The 19,638-nt window shown below is 38.4% G+C and overlaps 1 protein-coding gene across 2 annotated transcripts in view; it reads left to right on the top strand.

Moving 5' to 3' along the window:
• Positions 1-19,638, top strand: part of LOC5574462 (protein suppressor 2 of zeste) — a 210,757-nt gene that overhangs the window by 180,427 nt on the left and 10,692 nt on the right. For both annotated transcript variants that reach the window (XM_021843334.1, XM_001661427.2), the window contains exons 3-5: positions 8,242-8,338; positions 9,207-9,398; positions 9,715-9,958. In XM_021843334.1, the coding sequence (XP_021699026.1) occupies positions 8,242-8,338; positions 9,207-9,398; positions 9,715-9,958 (533 nt within the window). The remainder of the gene's footprint in view (positions 1-8,241; positions 8,339-9,206; positions 9,399-9,714; positions 9,959-19,638) is intronic.

The following is a 19,638-nucleotide window of genomic DNA, read 5'->3' on the forward strand; positions in this document are numbered from 1 at the left end:
GCCGTTTTTAATGATTTTTTTTTACATTAGCCACAGAACTGACACTGCCAATCGACGTATTGGCTTGTTGATACACAGAATACTTGAAAAGAGCGTTAAAATTGCTTAAAAACTGATGAAATATCACTACAATTGCTACAACTTTTCTTACTTGAACCAATAGTTGTAAAGTGTTCCTATAGTGGAGGATCCCTTAAGAAAACCACGGATACCGCAACTATAGGAACACAAATAAATATACCGCAACTAAAGGAACAGCGTACCAATAGTGGAGGTATTATTTTTCACTGACATGCCGTGGATTACTGCGATGAAATTATTTTTCTCATTAGGTGAATAGTCCTTACTTCCCGTTACAGCATTAACATGTACATTAATTGCACTTCTTGAATTTAGGCGATTAAATGAAGTTCAATCGTGCTCAGTACTTCCACTATTGGTACATCTACCCTAGATCAATATACGATCAATATGACAAATTCAACAAACATTTCATCCCCGATGAAACTCACCAAAAATATAGTATGAGGCAGTTATGCAAACAGCTTTTTATAACAACATTTCGTATGACCTGAGAACAACCTGAGAAGCAAAATTGGAAGGCAAACAAAGTGGTACGCGCTCGACTTGCCAACATAAAAATTACCATAAAATGCTCCAAATCATATTTCGCTTCATCGTTAATTTTCGAGCGTCACTCTCCTCGAAACCGTTTGAGAACGTGAGCATTTTCGGTTTGTTGCAGTATTGCCACTCTCAATCGGGCTCCACTATATTCATTTATTTAGCGCAAGTCACGCAAAAGCTGACACCAGAGTGACCCACGAATCTAGCAACCCGAAAAACACTCAAAAGAAAAAGAAGGATCTCATTCTCCGCTGCGAAGTGGCCGACGAACCGACGTTCGTTTCGTTCTGCCACCGATTCTTCCCGTTTTGTTTGTTTTTAGGTGCGCTCAATTCGGAAGCTTTGGCCGCTGTCTGTGAATCTTTTTCTTTTCTTTTTGGGTTCCCTCTCACTTTACCTACGCCTTAGTTTACGACCGTGTTAGAAGGTATGCCTGACTAACCGGGCAAGGAAATGCTTAAATCTTCTTTTTGTGTGCTTTGGGTCATAAATTTGTATAAATTAGATTTGAATACAGTAGCTTGATTAATTAATTATGGCAAACCGCGAGAATGGGACCCACTGCTCGTATGTATTCAGCGGTCTGTGGTTCAAGGGGTTAGAAATATATTTCGGTGAATTTCGGTGAATATTTTCTAATGCTGTGTAGCTTGTGGTGAAAAATGCTGCAATACGCACCGAAAAAAAAGATCGATTTTATTCCAGCAGAATTCAGAGATATTGATTTATGAATATATCGTTGAGCTCATGAAAAAATCTTTCTTTTGCGGTAAAAAGATCGATTTTATTCCAGTGGAATCCAAAGATATTGAATAATGAATATATTATTTCTATTGAAAATAGGGTAAAATGACCTTTAATAGGCCGAAACCATAGGAACATATAACGTGCAGTGGACACTCACCTCCTTATCGTTTAGCACATGAAAAACTCTTTCTTTTACGGTAAAAAGATCGATTTTATTCCAGCGGAATCCAGAGATATTGAATTATCAATGTATCACTTCCATTGAAAATAGGGTAAAATGACCTTTAATAGGCCAAAACCGTACGAAAAAATAACGTGCAGTGGACACTCACCTCACTATCGTTTAGCCCATCAAAAAATCTTTCTTTTGCGGTAAAAAGATCGATTTTATTCCAGCGGCCTCCAGAGATATTGAATTTAAAGACATTTTTTGCAGAAAAGTCCACTGTGCGATGTAGGGGGACAAGGGGCAGTATGGACACCCTAAGGCTGACAAGACATAAATATTATATTGTTTCTTATATTTAGTATGCTCTTGTATTTAGTATGAACATTGAAGCATTTGTTGAACATTGTTGACAAAAACTTTTTTGTCTTCAGAAAAAGGTTTAAAAAAGCTTATATTTGGTAGTCAGTGACAGTGACGCTCACCATTAAACTCACGAGGCAAAGTGGGTGTACTATTCTTTTTTGCTAAACGGGCTCAAATGTACTCTTTTTCAGTTATTACTGACGATAATCGTCAAATCAAATAACCTGTTGAAGAAATCATATCAACTTTTTTCCCAGGATAATACAGATAATTCACAGATTTTTGACAAAAACTGGCACACAATCAACCTACTAATTATTTTCAATAAAAAAAAGTCAGTCAAAATTCAAAATCACTTTGTTTCGAATAATTTAATCTTATTGAAGCAACTTGTGTTGTCAAACGCTTTTTAAAGACACGTCATTTTGGCGATGCAATTTTTGATGAACGTGGGAAAAAAGATGTGGGAATGAAAAGATTTCAGTTTGAAGTGTAGTATGGGAATCATAAAAAAAACTATTAAATCAATCAAGTTCCTTAGTTTCATAATGTTTTAAAAAGTCCTTAATAAAACTTAAATCAAAAACAATGCTTGAGGTTCTTTTTACACATTTCACTCTTCTTAGTTCTTCTAGTTTCTTCACATACTCAAATTGTTCTTCATTTTCTAAAGATTTTTTTCAACAAATCTCATTTGAAAGACAATATTATTTAAAAACAATCGATCGACTTTTGGTATAGTAAATATAATAAAAAAATTGATAGAAAAAATCGATTCACTTAGAGTCAATGTTCAATATAGTAAGAAAGTATGGCATGAGACAAATAAGAGTTAAATTTCGTAAAATATTTGATAAAAACTTGAGAGTAGTGTCTCCCTGAAAAACTTAATTTTAATTTATATGTAGGAAAAGTGGCTGTGATTAAAGGCCCAAACGCAATGATAGCGGAACGGCAACGGAAAGCGGAAACGGTTCGCCAGCATGAACTATAGCATGTCTGTCGACTCAGACTTGGTTCACTTTCGTTCGTTCAGGACGGTGTGTTTCATGCTGACGAACCGGTTTCGCTTTCATTACGTTTGGGCCTTAAGAACCAAACAATTTTTTTGCGAAAAAAAAAATCGAAATTATTAATTAATAGTACATTTAAAAATTTTGCAGGTAGGCTAAGGACTCTTAAGTACTCTTTTACAGAGTTGAAAAAATGTACTCTTTTCAGTAAGAAAAAACATGGTAACCCTACTTGTGGGGCAGTATGGAAACCTTAACATGTACACTAGGGCGATTCAAATTTTTTAAAATGTTTGAAAATCCAATCTTCCATATGCTCCTTACTATCCTTAACATAAAAAGAGTATTCTGTGAAATTTTCACCTTTCTATTTGGTGATTTAAAGGTGGCCCAAAGACAATGTAGGTTTATATAGAAATTACTATGGAGAAATTTTGAGTAATGTTCCAAACACCCTAGTACTGTAATGTGAGTAGAAACTTATCATTTCATATTGAAAACTCATTGTCCAAATTTTAATGAAGGATGTTGCTGAAGAAACAAATCCCTTATGAGCTAATTTTGTATGGGATTTATGTACATGTCAGCAGGGCTAAAATCCCGTATTGGGCTAAATAATAGCAAACAAACTCATGTATATCCCTTCTGCTATCCTTAGGATTGAATTTCTCTCTTCAGCATATTTCTTTGTTACGGTTTGAAGATTGAGTTTTTGATACGGGATAATGAGTTTGTGCTCACATTACAGTACTAGTGTGTTTGGAATATATCTCAAAATTTCTCAATAGTAATTTCCATATAAACCTATATTATCTTTGGGCCACCTTCAAATCACCACGTAAAAAGCTGAAAATTTCACAGAACACTATTTTTATGGCAAGGAGAGTAAGGAACATATGGGAGATTGGATTCTCAAACATTTTCAAATTTTGAACCGCCCTCATGTACACACACCAAAAAAATCTTAGATTTACATGTACCGTAATTTTGGCTTCAATCATGCAAAGCCATTTCTCATGTATTATTCAATGATAAAACCTATAAACACATATATTATATCCAACATTGTTACCAAAATCCTTGATATTGAACGCGAAACGTCTTCTCTCAAAGAATGTTGCATGAAAACGGCTCGGTTTACATGATTTACACGCCTAAAATTCAATCATAAATAATGCACATGGAATGACAACCCGCCGATTCATCCATGTGCATTATTTTTGACAGAATATTTAGCATATAATCGTGTAAACCGAGAATTCTTGTTTGCAATTTCACTTTCAAGTTGCAAGAAGGCATGCAATATTGGCGAATGTTGGATGAAGGATCATGAAATGTTTCACTTTCACTCAAGATTGCACGGATTTTCGAATGCAATGAGACAGTTAACATTATTTATGCTTGAATATTCAGTTATAACTTGATTATTGATTATCATAAAAACTTAAGTGCCATGTGAATTTGAGATTTGATACCTCCAATGTTGCCTTCAGGTTAGTTTAAATTCACTGTCGATGAATTTCAACCGATTTGTGGCTTCGCATCGTAATCATTGCATCAAACATTGAATGTTTTAGATTAGTTTTGTATTTGGAGGTATTTTTCTTTCCATTTAAAGTGTCAGCTCTACTCTGTCACCCGGTGTTCTTTTTGCCCCAACAGGAAAAGATATTTTCATATAAGTTTCTTAATGGTCTGAAGTAGCAGAAAAAAATCAACTAAATCTTCGAATACAACAAAAATAGTTGAAGATTCTACCAAAAGTTAAATTGTCGGGCAACTTTTAGTCATTCGCCTCTCAGACCTTTTTAAGGCGTGAAAGTTATAATTTTCGAGCCCAATAAAATCATGTTCAATTTTTCAATTTTGTTAAATTTTGAAAATAAGTGATGATTGGAATTTTTATGGAATGTTAGCGGATAACTTACTCTTGAGACTAGTTTTTGAAATATTGTTCGAATCGGAAGTGTAAAATTATTCGCATTTGCAAAGATACAGGGGGTGTCTATTCTTCCCTGGGTTTTGTGAAAAGGTCTAGAGTAGAAGCACCGGTTTTGGCCAGCATAATTGAAATTTCTGAAAAATATACGGAAAGCTTACGTCAAATTAAAGCTTTCAATCCCTTTGACGTTTGAAATTTATCGGAACTGAGCACAACCCTCATTTTTGCATTGTAAATCGCATAGGTCTAAATAGGCCACCAGAGCCAGTTTCAGACACACTTTCATTTTTGGTTCCTAAATTGGCCAATCACATTGATTTCTTATAAGAGTGGCCAAATTAGGAATATACTGGTCAAATAAGGAGTATAAACGTTCAAACTATGAGGAAAATTACGTTATTCTTTTGGTTTTTAAATCATTTTGGATGTCTAAACAAATGTAGCTCTATCATGTGAATGTGTTCTACCAAACACGAAATGTTCCATGCTAATTTTCTGCTTAAAACATTGTATAATGCTCTATGGCCACAATTGGCGTTGTGACCAAAACCGATGCTTCTACCCTGTATATTACGAAAATCATCGAATATTCTTTTAATAGACTGTTATAGTACTTTACAATTTATGTCGTAGAGCTTGATGTAATATTTCAGTGAAACATTTCACGCGTTACTGACAGACAGGCAATTCTTGGATTTTATATTATGTATCCGGTAGAAATCAAGACCAACATTTATTTATAATTACCGTGATAGTTTTTTCGAAGAAAACTTGAATATTTATGCATACTGTTTCAAAGAATTATAGTTTATATTTTTAAAACAAGTACTGGCATCCTAGCTATCGATTGCAGTTGAAAGATTGCCAAAAGATTTATTTTGAATGGATATATAATTTTTCATATAATCGGCTTTCTGTTTTGGGGTAACTTTGATAATGGAGTATATATCGAACAAAATTGAATGAATTCCGGAACATTTATAGGACATTACATACCTCTAGGTGTTTAACGTTATATGGAAATTTCTGACTTAGATTACAAAAATGGTCCCAGTTTGTGAAAATGATATTCGCTAAGAGATTTGAGATCATATTCAAGTTCTATGATAACTAGGCTGTCAAAGATAAGTGACCTACTATTCAAAACTTCATCATATAGTGGTCGTAGAACAGATTGTTGGTAAGCGTTCCGAAAATGCTAAAATCGTTTCAATTTTTAAAATTCTTATATCAAGCCTCAAATGTTCTCAATTCATATGAAAACAGCTGTTACATGAAGTGTCATACTAATATTCTTTAGTTTTGCATTCGTTTTACTTAACCGATTAACAGACATTATAATATTTGGCTTAGTATGTGGAGGGTCTCGCACTATCAAAGTTACCCGCATTTTCAAAGATACCCCGTTTTACGGTATTGTTTTCTCGAGCCCCGTGCATCGTAGCTAATATGTGCACTGTGTTCATTAAAATCGTAAGAATACAGCGCCACACTAAAAAACTGATTTCAAAATGCGGCGAGTTGAGGCGCATCGCGAGTCTCACTGGCGCGATCCGGTTTGGTGGCGGTGCGACAATATATTGTTCAATAAGGCAATTTGACGTTTAATTACCTCTCTCTTTCCTGCACACGAAAGCATATGGATTGTTTTCATACGGAAACCGCTTCCGTATGAAAACAACAAACAAAAAATTCCATTTGACTTTGTTGTCGGAAAAAGAAGGGTGCCAGAGCATTATACATGGGGGCGGTCCATTAATTACGTAAGGGATTATGGGGGGAGGGGGGGGGGGTTGAGATTTATTACGCGCCATACAAAGTATTTGTAATTTTCATACAAAAAATCTTATCATGGGGGGAGGGGGGATGTTCAAAATTCCGCCAAAATTGTCTTACGTAATTAATGGACCGCCCCGTGCTGATGCAAAAAATGCGAATTTGTAAGTTTCTAAATTACGCGTAACTTATGTGTGGCAGTATTTTTGGTGAAATTCGAATTCAAATGGCTGTATGGTTGTTTTTGCTGCACTGTGAGTAAATGCCATAATTGTTCGGTCAAATTTGGGATAATTGTTATAATTGTTCGGGAATTGTGTTTATATGTTTAGGCTAAATTTTGATGGCGAACAGTGAATTTTAAAGGAAACTAGTATATTCCATCATGCTGAAGGAATGGAGGGAGATGGCCGTAGATCTATACATTCTAGTAAAACATTTTATTACAGTGTTGATATGTTGTGTTTTGACCACTCAATGTATCACAGTGAGCCGTAAGTTGTGAGACGAATCTGGAAACTGATTGCGACAGAAATGAAAACGATACGGCGAACTGAGAATACGGCAAGATGCATTTTCTTTGCATTATTTCCAAAAAGAGATCAAGATTTATCAAAATCTTATTGTACAATGCAAAAGCCGCTTTGAGAAAGAATTGTTTGGCATCTGTTTGTATCAGCATCATTCACTGGAATACTGTGAAAATTGCAGTTCTCACTGATCAATGCTTAATACGACGGATACTAGCATATCACCCTACTACATTAATAACACTTTTTTTTTTCTAATAATTGCCCAGGATCAATTTCGAGGTAAAAACAAGGATCATCAGTGAACGATTGGCACTAGATCCAGTTTGCTATTGGAGTAGGAGTCGTCTGTCATCCCGACTTTCGATAAAAACAATACCTTCTTTAAGTGGCATAAAATTTTGACTAAGTCAATAATAAATTAACACAACACCGTTTCAATCACCATCGAGTAAGGATTAGCCGAATGTCTGGAGAACTGTTTTTTTTTTGCGTTGGTTCCTCTTATACAGACACGAAAACTGAAACTGACATTACGGACATTGGGACGATGGAGCGAAACGAGAGTCGTTGAAAAAAGTACACTTCAAATGCTTGACTGCGGCCATAAATTCAGTTAAATAATTACTTCCCACTTGGTGCAGTACCGAAGTGAAGCTTTGGCTGGGAGCAGGGGCGAATCCAGGTATACGTTCCCATTTTTTGAGAATAATGAGAATAGTACTGAATCATACTGAACAATTCTGACTTCAACCCTGTACGTGAACACTCCCTCCAGGGAATCCATCGTTCCAGACAGTTCCAGTATAGTGCAAAAAAGGGGAGAACCTTGTCAGGATCTGAACCGAAACTTTTTCCTTCATGTTTTTTGTCGCCCATATTGGTGCAGTTTTTATTCGCTTTTCTTTTTCCTTTCCAACGTCGACGATGATGACATCGGTGTTCGGGCTCTCTCATGTTGAGCTCTACCGCCTTCCATATGCTAATCCTTGGTAGCATTATTTTTTGCCCAATGTTTGTTCCTTTTAGCTCACACCCTTCTATTTTTTTTCTTTTCTCTTTTTCTCTCCACAGTTTGCCGGTCCTGCATAGTGCGACACTTGGAGGGCAATAAATACTGTCCCAAATGCAAATCGTACAACAACAAAACGATCACGGTGGCTAATTTAAGGTAATTTCCACACTTGACTTTTTCGCCTGAACGAGCGCGCCCCGTTAATAAGGGGAGGGGAATATGTCTGCCTCCGGGACCCATTGACTGCAATAAGGACGGGGCGTGCAGAAAAGAAGCCAAAAACATCACACCGCCCCTTGCATCAAGTTTCATCATACCCTCATGGAGATCGGAGATGTGGTCCCGACACCGATCTGCTTAACGACTGTCAAAATGATGAATATTTGAGCGGTTCAAAATTAATATTCAATCTCTTGCTGTTTCCTCATTTTCGTCGCTTGGGGCAAATCATCTCCGTTGCTTCAAAGTCAGTGATGTGTCCAGGCCCAGGAATGTAGAGCATTAAAGGGACAGGATCCTTAATCAATTTCAGAATTTTCGAAAACAGTTTTCAAAATTCACGAAGTTTAATGAAAATATGTTCACTGTATACTATTTTCCAGCCAAAATACAGTGAACATGTGATTAGCATTTCGGTTGGTTAGAAGAATGCAGTGAACATATTTTAATTTGTAATTTGCTTATTTTAAACGAAAATACTAAGAACAATGACGGATCTTGCCCCCTTAAGATTATTTGGATTTTTATAAGTTTCATGAGGAATTAGGATGTACAGTTGTTCATCGCTAAACTAATTTCTGTTGAAATTTTTAAAATTCTGTTACCAATAACCCTTAAACAAATTAAAAATTAGTATGGACTAGGCACACGATTTTGTATCTAGTCGCAAGGGAATACAGAATCCTGTATTTTATAGGCGGTGCTTTTGTAACATGAAGTTGAAAATTTATAAAGTAAGACAGGTCCCCCTCCCTTCCCTTGAGCATGCTCCTGAAAAATAACCAATCTTCATTTTCTCGTGCAGGCCGGATCGGATACTGCGATCGCTGGTGTACAAACTGGTACCGGGATTGCACCGGTCAGAAAATCAACGGGCGGCCAAATACTACGCCGATCAGTGCAGCCAGGATGAGCATCCAGCCGGCGGCAGTCGAAAACCTCCGGACCACAGTTATCTGGACGATCAGAACTTTTTCTCGCCGGATGAATTAATCAAGTAGGTACCGACGACGACGGTGAAGCCAAACAGACAAACAGACGTGATACGGAACAAATTTCCATCGACCACTTATTTGACGTTCATACTACCGCCGTCTGCAGGTCATGTTGCAAAAAAAACAGCATTTCGTGCAACATGCTCACCAGATGGAGTGAACTGGGAAATGTGTTACGTCTGTTCATCTGTGGTTAAGCTCTCACGTGCTTTCACGAAACCCCTCGCTCGCTTCTGGGCCGGAAGTATTGTGCCACCACGACATCGACCTAATCGATATTTTTCACCCTCCCATTCCCATTCTCTCACATCGGACCAGTCTCTCACTGGAGTACCACTACGATTCGATTGTGGACTACGATCCGAAGAAGCAGGAACTCCCGATCACATATCTGTGCTGCCCGGCGGCGGTCACCATTCACCATCTGTACAAGTTCATTCTCACCAAGAACGGGCTGCAGCTCGACAACGAGCGCATCCAGGTGGACATCATCTACGAGGACGAAATCCTGCCGCACGAGTTCACGCTGATGGACGTGGCGTACTGCTTCAACTACAAGCGGGTAAGTGATTAATGATGGCGGGGTTTTTTCATTGATTATTTTATTAGTATCATTTCAAACATTACATTCATTTATTATATCTAGATGTTCTGTGTTAAACACCACACTATCAACCTAATTTGGTGAAACTAAATTAGGCTTTTATTAACATTTTGTTAACAACACATTACATATCATTTGCCGTAGCAGTTCAGAATTTTTACAGGTGAGTTGATTTCATCTGCTTGTAAGAGAAAAAACGCTCTCAATTCACTTATCCTAAATAGACCTTAACATAAAGAAGAAATAGAAGGCAATAGAAGATTGCAACGATTTTTGTCTAAATTTATTCATTATTTAATTAGCCATTTGTTCCAATGTATCAACATTGGATATTCTATGTAACTCATTAGTACTATACCATGGAAGAAGCTACAGAATCATTCTAAAAATGTTATTTTGAATCCTCTGCAGAGCTTTCTTCCTGGTATTACAACAGCTAATCCATATTGGTACAGCATACAACATGGCTGGTCTGATAATATGTTTTAAGATCAAAAGATTGTTCTTAAGACAAAGTTTCGATTTTCTGTTAATAAGTGGATACAGACATTTAAGATATTTGTTACATTTGATCAATGTGATTTTTGAAAGTTAATTTTTTATCTAGCATGAGCCCTAGATACTTAACTTCATCTGACCAATATATTGGAACCCCTCGCATCGTAACAACATGTCTACTCGAATGTTTCAAATAAAGAGCTTTTGGTTTATGTGGTAATATTTTTATTTGAGTTTTGGAAGCATTAGGAGAAATCTTCCACTTTTGCAAGATGAAGAAAATATATTCAAACTTTTTTGCAATCGACTACAGACTTCGTCCTTTGGCGGAGGGGCCTGTATCATCCGCAAACAAGGATTTTTAACATCCCTGAAGTAACTGCTGCCTTGATGAACACCAGCTCTTACAGGAAGTCTTTCAGACCTGGAGTTCTGATAATTAACCTGAAGTGTACGATTTGACAGATAACTTTGAATTATTCTAACAATGTATGTTGGAAAATTAAAGTTTTTTAATTTTACGTTCAAACCTTCATGCCAAACACTGTCGAATGCTTTTTCTATGTCTAGAAGAGCAAGACCAGTTCGAAAACTTTCACTTGATTGAGAATATCTTCGAAGTCCTGAAGTTCTAAATTAAAATTGTGTGCGCTTTTAAACTGCATAGCAAGTTTTTGATCTTTTTTTGCAATTAATTAGTAATAATTTGTTTTCCTCTTTCAATTCCGGTATTGGCTTCTGTAGTTTTATCAAAATTTTAGATAATTTCCAAAAGGGCTTAGAGCCAGGGTCCAATTGAGAAATCTTATTTTCAAAATTTTTGTTTCTTTATTGGGCAAAACGTTTCTTGATTTCTTTCTGCAAATCATGCCATATAATTTTCATCGCGTTGATCGCGGAGTGCGTTGAAATTACCTTCTCCTCACGTTTTTAAGACGGATCAAGAGTTTAAGATCATCGTCTTTAATCACGGATTCAAATTTTACTTCACATTTTGGAATTAAAATATTCCTGACTTCAACAAAGGAATTTGTTAAAGTTTCAAGAGCATTGCCAATATCAAGTATTGTTTGTAAAGCAATGTTGCCATCAAGATTAGAGTCAATATATGTTTCATATATATTCCAGTCGGCTCGTAAATAATTGAAAGTGGAGCTGATAGGATTGAGAACCGCTTCATGGGATATTTGAAATGTAACAGGGACTTCTTCTTCTTCTTCTTTCTGGCGTTACGTCCCCACTGGGACAGAGTTTCTCAGCTTAGTGTTCTTATGAGCACTTCCTCAGTTATTAACTGAGAGCTTACTATGCCACTGACCATTTTTGCAAGCGTATAGCGTGTGGCAGGTACGAAGATACTCTATGCCCTGGGAAGTGGAGAAAATTTCCAACCCGAAAAGATCCTCGATTGGTGGGACCCTCAGCTTGGTCTTGCTGAATAGCTGCGCGTTTACCACTACGGCTATCTGGGCCCATGATAAGAATTAAAATCAGCATGAGTAACTAATTGGCTACAAAGATCACTAGAGTCGGTTAAGACCAAGTCAATCGTAGATGGATTTCTAGAAGAGGAAAAACATGTAGGGCTATCTGGATATTGAATTGAAAAGTATACTGAAGAGCAGTCATCAAATAAACTCCGTTGGAATTACTTTGAGAATTATTCCATGACCAATGTTAGGCATTAAAGTCACCAATGACAAACAAATTTGACTTATGGCGAGTCAATTTTCGCAAGTCAGTTTAAAGCAAATTCACTTGCCGTCCAGAGCATTGAAAAGGCAAATAGGCAGCTATGAAAGTATATTTATCAAGCTGTGTTTCAACAGAAACACCTAAAGTTTCAAAAACTTTAGTTTCAAATGACGAAAACAGTCAATTCGATCATTACGATAAACAAAAAAGTTAGGATCTCTTTTGAGTTTGGATCCAGGTTTTTATGTTTCAGTCATAACTGCTATATGTATGTTATTAAATGTTAGAAAATTTAACAGCTTGTCCTCTGTACCATTCAGAGAACAAGCATTCCAATTCGAAATTCTTAAATAATTATTTGAATCCATTAGAAAAACGTAATCTTATAACAATGCTTCAATCATTAGATCCAATTGTTCAGTAAGAAAAATAAAATCAGACGCAGACATATCACTTGAAGTGGGTGCATTATCTGATGATTTTCTATTAGAATTTTCGGTGGACGAAGAGGTGGAGTAGAAGTTTCCTGTGGCAGCAGGGTTTTTTCCATTTAATTTGAAGCAATTAGAATGGGTACTCGTAGTATGAAAAGGGGGAGGAGTTCTTTTTACCTGCTACGATGTTGGCAAAGGATTTTCCTTGGGTAGATACATTCGAAATTGAAATACTCGAATGGCTACCCGACGGATTAAAATTAGTTTGTGAATGAGCTTGACTATCATCTTCCTGATGGGTATGATTCTTAATCAAGCGATCGTTAACTGAAAAATGGGCATTGTTCGATATTCTACCAGGAAAATTCCGGAAACGACCGTTATCGTAACGGATGTTACTGTTCAGCTTTCTGGCACGAGCCTCGACGACTCGCCTACGCGAAGGGCAAGCCCAAAAATTTGACTTATGATTACCCCCGCAATTTGCGCATACAAGATTTTTGGTATCATCTTTCACAGGACAGATGCCTTTAGCGTGAGAAGAACCTCCGCAAATCATGCATTTAGCATCCATGCGACAATTTTTGTACCATAACCCCACTTTTGGCACCGACGGCACTGAGTGGGGTTCTGGTAATTTCTTCAAGGTTTCTGGAAATGTTCCCATGTCACACGGACATCGAACAAAAGTTTTGCTTTTTCTAAAGTTTAAATATTATTTAGTTCTTTTTTGTTAAAGTGAGAAAGCCCTTTCCGAACAATGCCAGATTGGGTTCTCTTTTTCGTAATGATTACTTGGACTGGGGGAAATCCAAGTAAATCATTTATTCCATTTTTGATCCCTTCAGGTGACTTATAGTCACTTGAGAGACCTTTCAAGACAACTTTGGACAAACGTTCAGTTTTGTCGTCATAAGTGAAAAATTTGTGCTTCTTCTATTCAAAATGTTCGAGAAGTAGTTCGCGATCTTTAAGAGTTTCCGGCAAAACACGATAGTCTCCTTTCTTTGCAATTTGGAAGGAGACCTTGATTCCCCTAATGGAGTTCAAGATCTCCTGCCTAAATCCCGCAAATTCGGAACAACTGACCACGATAGGCGGCACTCTTTGCTTCCTCATTTGAATCAAAGAGCCTGGACTAGAGACTGTTTCGATTTGGTGTTCGGAAAATTTTTCTAGACCATCGAATTAATTGCTCATTTCGATGCAATTATCAAAATTATCCATTTCATCCTTGGGAGAAAATTCGCATTCCGGAGAAACGTCCTTCCTTCCATTCTTGCCACGTTTAGTGACAGTTTTAAAGCCCCCTCTTTTGGAAGGAAGTTGTGAATTCAGAGATTCGCCCTTCCTTTTGTTTGTAGTTGCAACCATGTTTAATGAATAAATGAAAGAAGAGAGGTTTTCTTTTTCTTAGAGGGTTTTTCTTATATCGACACTTATTTTTCAGTTTGAATTTCTAGGTACAAGTATTCTTACACATTCAGCAACCACAGTGCCATCTCGTTTCCTACCCAAACCAAACCGAAACACTGATGGATCATCATTGACGTAATGGGCTTCGAGCTTTTGTTTCTGCTTCTCTCCGTCTGATTTGAGGCTTTGAAAACGCAAAGCAATCGATTGAAAGCCAATGTGATCTTTGAAATTTTGACGATTCATTGTTATTCCAGCAATTATCACGTCGTGGTATTTTCCTACAATCTTCTCCGTAAATTAAAAGTAATCGAGTAAACTGCTGCTGTCGGCGCGGCAGTAAGACACAAATTTTGAATTGAATTGGACTTTCCACCTTTGTGACTATTTGCTGGCCTATTCACTTTTACCAGGCATGTTTTTTTGTTGTTGTATTTCAATGTGGCACTGAAATTATAAGCTACTGTTGGTCCGATAATGAAGAGTGACTGCCGTGGATCGTCGTTTTTTTTTTGCTTCCAAAGCCGTACCTATCCCCCAACAGTCCGGGAAGTGGCGGAACGAAAATAATTAATAGTAATTATGTTGAAAGATTGCAGTGATAAAGTACTCACGGCGGGAGTGATTAGCGACCTGGGTTGGGGCCAGTAGGTGAGTGAGACTTACTGGAAGTGTAAGTGTATGTGGTTTTGTAGATGTGGTTGTGGAAAACATGATAAACGTTTTAGCAAGAATATAATGCCAGCGGTGGTCGTTTCGGTTCTGTTGCTGTGGGTCTTATGGCAGTTAAGGGAACAGATCCTTGAAAATGGGAGGCAATGGTTGCATGTCGTAATTGTGCAAAACGTAATTGTGCCTTGAGCGTATTCCGATGGGAGGAATAATTGTTTCAGTGGACAATAAAAGGCAGTGTAAATGATGTATCAATTCAGTCGGTTATGATGTGATATTATCTAATTGTTTTCGAAAATCTTCTTCTTCTTCTTGGAATTACGTCCTCACTGGGACAGAGCCTGCTTCTCAGTTTAGTGTTCAATGAGCATTTCCACAGTTATTGACGAGCAAACATTTTCTGAGTAGCACTTGCCAAAGTAGGACCATGGTACCTAACATTGTCGCATGGATGCTAGGTGCATGTATTATAGGCTTTTCTAACGCTTAGATTGTTTGTTATGTGGAAGTTGATACATAATAGTTTGAATTAGCAAATGTCTGGGCTAATAAGAGGCCCAAACGAGATTGCCATTCACAAAAATGGGTTGAGGAGTCTCATACCTCATACTTATGATACCTTACCATTTAAACATACCACAACTGTTTCAACTTTTTCCGGTGTACTTTATTTTAAAGTTGCATGCGTACCTTATATGATCATAAGGATAAGGAAAACATTTCAAATGGTAAAAAGAATTTCAAACCTGGATCTCAAACTTGAAAGTGATTAAGTTTTTTTGTCCATCGAAACAATCGTCTGGATGAAGCATGTGATGGAATCCCAACAAACATTCACCTATTTAGTTAACATCTAAACAGATTACACTGAATCAACAATTTCACGCCACAAAACTCGGTTCGTGGCCGCATCTCTCCATCCTCGGTTCTGCCCCACGCTCGCCAAATCGATACGCACTTGATCCGCCCACCTAGCTCGCTGCGCTCCACGCCTTCTTGTACCAACCGGATCCGAAGCGAACACCATCTTTGCAGGGTTGCTGTCCGGCATTCTTGCAACATGTCCTGTCCATCGTATCCTTACGCTTTGGCCACCTTCTGGATACTGGGTTCGCCGTAGAGTTGGGCGAGCTCGTGGTTCATCCTTCGCCGCCACACACCGTTTTCCTGCATACCGCCAAAGATCGTCCTAAGCATCCGATGTTCGAAGACTCCAAGTGCTTGCAAGTCCTCCTCGAGCATCGTCCACGTTTCATGCCCGTAGAGGACTAGCGGCCTTATGAGCGTTTTGTACATCGTGCATTTGGTGCGGCCGTGAATCTTTTTTGACCGCAGCTTCTTGTGGAGGCCATAGTAGGCCCGACTTCCACTGATGATGCGCCTCCGTATTTCACGTCTAACGTTATTGTCAGCCGTCAGCAAGGATCCAAGGTAGACGAACTCATCGACCACCTCGAACGTATCTCCGTCTATCGTAACACACTCGTCGCGCTCGGCCCCACCAGGTAGCATGTACTTTGTCTTGGACGCATTCACCACCAGTCCAACTTTCGCTGCCTCGCGTTTCAGGCGGGTGTACAGGTCTGCCACCTTTTCAAATGATCGGCCGACAATGTCCATATCATCCGCGAAGCAAACAAATTGTCCGGATCTCGTAAAAATCGTACCCCGGCTGTTGAGCCCGGCTCTCCGCATAACACCTTCAAGCGCAATATTGAACAACAGGCACGAAAGTCCATCACCTTGTCGTAGTCCCCGACGTATTCCAAACGATCCAAACAAACATTTTCGCTGAATAAGAGCTGAATAAATAACTAAAGAATGCTTACATTTAAGATGAAAGTTGCTTGATTACGTTAACCTTGTCGATATGAATTCAACAACAACTTAACAACATAAAAGCTCAAATGTATTGCAACACTTGTGACATTGTACATTTTTTTGAGAGTTTTGAAATTGTCGAATACGTGGTTAAAGCATGCATATGAATGTCGAAACAATTTTAATTAAAAACATAAAAACTACGCATCCGATTTATAAGCAATAGTGGCTCAGAGAATTCGCCGACCGATGTTGTTTTTCGAGCACGAATCGATGAATTTAAGTGATTTATTGCTGCCAGGAGCACGGCGCGAGGAAAATTAAACTGTTTCAATTACAGTCGAAGCTCGTTATAACGACAACTTTTATAACGACAAAAGCTCTCTATAGCGACATTTTTCGGTCCCATGAAAAATATTTCAATGTTATATCTATTCTCTATAACGACTTTTTTCTATTGCGACGGTCCTGTGCGATGTCGTTATAACGCGCTTCGACTGTATCACATCAGATTTTTGAATTGCTACGGTGAGTAGAAAAACCATTAAAAGTGAATTTAAGAATTGGCACCGAAAAGCCAGCAAACAACATCACAGTGCGTGAAAAAGAAGTGATTCGGTAGTGAGTGGTATTTTACAACACTAATCACTAGAGATGGGCAAAACGGCTCATTTAAGTGAACGGATCCGATTCGAATCACTCATTTTAGTGAATCGGATCTTTTGAACGGTTCAGAGGCTCAGCGGCTCGCAAACGAAGAGCGTACTGAACTGAACAAAACGGAATAAAAGACCTGCTCACTACTTTTGCACAACATGCGTCGTATTTTTAACATCTTTCGCTCTCTTATTCTTAGTACAACACTCACGATATACTCGGCAGATTTCCACTAGCCAAACTAAAAGGAAGAAGTACAATGTGCTTTGCCATTTTGGGAACTTTTTCTCTCTACCTTCCATCTGCCTGTCACAAGTGGGCGGGGCAAATTAGTTGTTTGCTTGTGTATGCTGAGAGTGCGGAGCTACAAGGAGCTACGAAGGAGAATAGGGGAAAAGAATCGATTCGTTCTTTTTGACGTAGGACTACGTCTTTGTTTTCTATATTGGGGTGCACTTTAGAAGTACGGAAAATGAGGCATGTAACGAAATTAGGGGAGATTTTGAACGTTAATAAGTCAGTTGTTTATGAACCAATTATTACGATTTTAGTATCATTCGATCAGAAATGTATCTACGCATCGTAAGTAATATATCCGATAAGTGAGTTTTGTTGTTTAACTATTGAAAATTTGATAAATGTTAACCCCTTTCTTATCCAACCAATCACGTTCGAGCATTTTTCGACGGTATCGCTTCCCACTATAAAAGCAAACGGGTCCCTGCTTCTTCCCTCAGTCTTCTTTTTGCGGTCGGACTGTGAACACGATCGGGCGAGTCATTCTCGCTATGCTTTTGCACCCGCGTCACAGTCCAATTTCTGTCGTCGGAAGAGGAAGACGCAAAATTGATTTGCGGCGGCGATGACGATGGCTTGGGCGCTCGGAGAAGCGTCCAAGCCATCGTTATCGCCGCCGCAAATTTATCCGCGCTCCCAGATTTCGACTCGTGATCAGTGGTCAAGAAGCAAGCCCGTTAGGAACCAGAAGCCCTCAGAGTTGCTGATCCGAGGAGATGCTGCTAATCGAGCGTCGGACTGGTGAAATCGCTCAAGATTTCAAGAGTGAGCATCGTTTCCGGATTTGGACTTGTTCCAGGGAATCCACAACCCGTTGCTGTTGTGCACCATCCACGTCACGAACCATTCAGCTGGTTCGTCGTATAAGCAAATTCCCCGTTTAACCATTGCAATCAACTGATAACATCCCGTAGTGATATTTATCTGTGACCGTATCGAGGCTAAGAAAGCCATCGGCCCTTGTCAGGGCCATCAAATTTGTGGAAAAGAGTTGGAGGAATAATATTTCCGACCTTATTACATCTTATATTCCTCAATTAATCTCGCAGCTTCGTACAAAATTAAATTTGTTATGAATAATTGATGGCACGATAATTTGAGACTATTCTTGGACGCTGCTGCAGTGCCGTCGGGGTGAGTGCTCAACATTTCACAACGATTATAAACTAGAGTGGCATTTCCAACAGTGTCTTTGATTTGCCATATTTTATGGGAGCACTTCGATTATGAAAATAATCACATGTAACAAAACTGCGACATATTTAGAATGGTTTTGTAGAGAAATTCTGATAGAACAATTTTCATCATTTTGGCACCCATTAATCAGAAATTCACCTTCATACTAAAGAAAATTATTGATTATCAATAGCTAACTGTAGAATATTTAGTAAATGTCAAGCATTCCAACTATTCATGTTCGATCAATTTCTTAAGCATTATCATTTTCCGCAATTTTCAAGTAATTCTTAGTTTAACACATTATTGGCACATACCCATTTTCCATATTGGTCGACTAGAAGAGAAGAGCACGAATGGGAGGAGCATTATCTGCTAATCTAAGGGTATATAGCATGCTTCCTTCATTGGATTCGGTTTCATTTCGTTTCGACTTCCGAGCTGGCAAGAGCTCCTCCGATCCTGTGCAGCGACGTCCGCACCTGTTGACCTTCAAGCTAGCGATCCAGCGTCTGGAGATCGGTAGTCAAGAAGCAAGCCCGTTAGGAGCCAAATACCAGAAGCCCCCAGAGTTGCTGATCCGAAGAGAAAAGAGCAGCGAATCGAGCGTCGGACTTATGAAATCGCTCAAGATTTCAAGAGTGAGCATCATTTCCAGATTTCGCCTTGTGCCCGGTGATCCACTACCCGTTGCTGTTGTGCGCCATCCAGGCTAAGAAAGCCATCGGCCCTTGTCAGGGCCATCAAATTTGTGGAAAAGAGTTGAAAGAATAATATTTCCGACCTTATTACATCTTATATTCCTCAATCAATCTCACAGCAGTTTCGTACAAAATTTAATTAGTCATGATTAATTGATAGCACGGCAATTTGAGACTATTCTTGGACGCTGCTGCTGTGCCGTCGGGGTGAGTGCTCAACATTTCACAACGATTGTAAACTAGAGTGGCATTTCCAACAGTGTCATTGATT

This window comes from Aedes aegypti, chromosome 2 (assembly GCF_002204515.2).
Source record: "Aedes aegypti strain LVP_AGWG chromosome 2, AaegL5.0 Primary Assembly, whole genome shotgun sequence".
Lineage (NCBI taxonomy): Eukaryota > Metazoa > Arthropoda > Insecta > Diptera > Culicidae > Aedes > Aedes aegypti.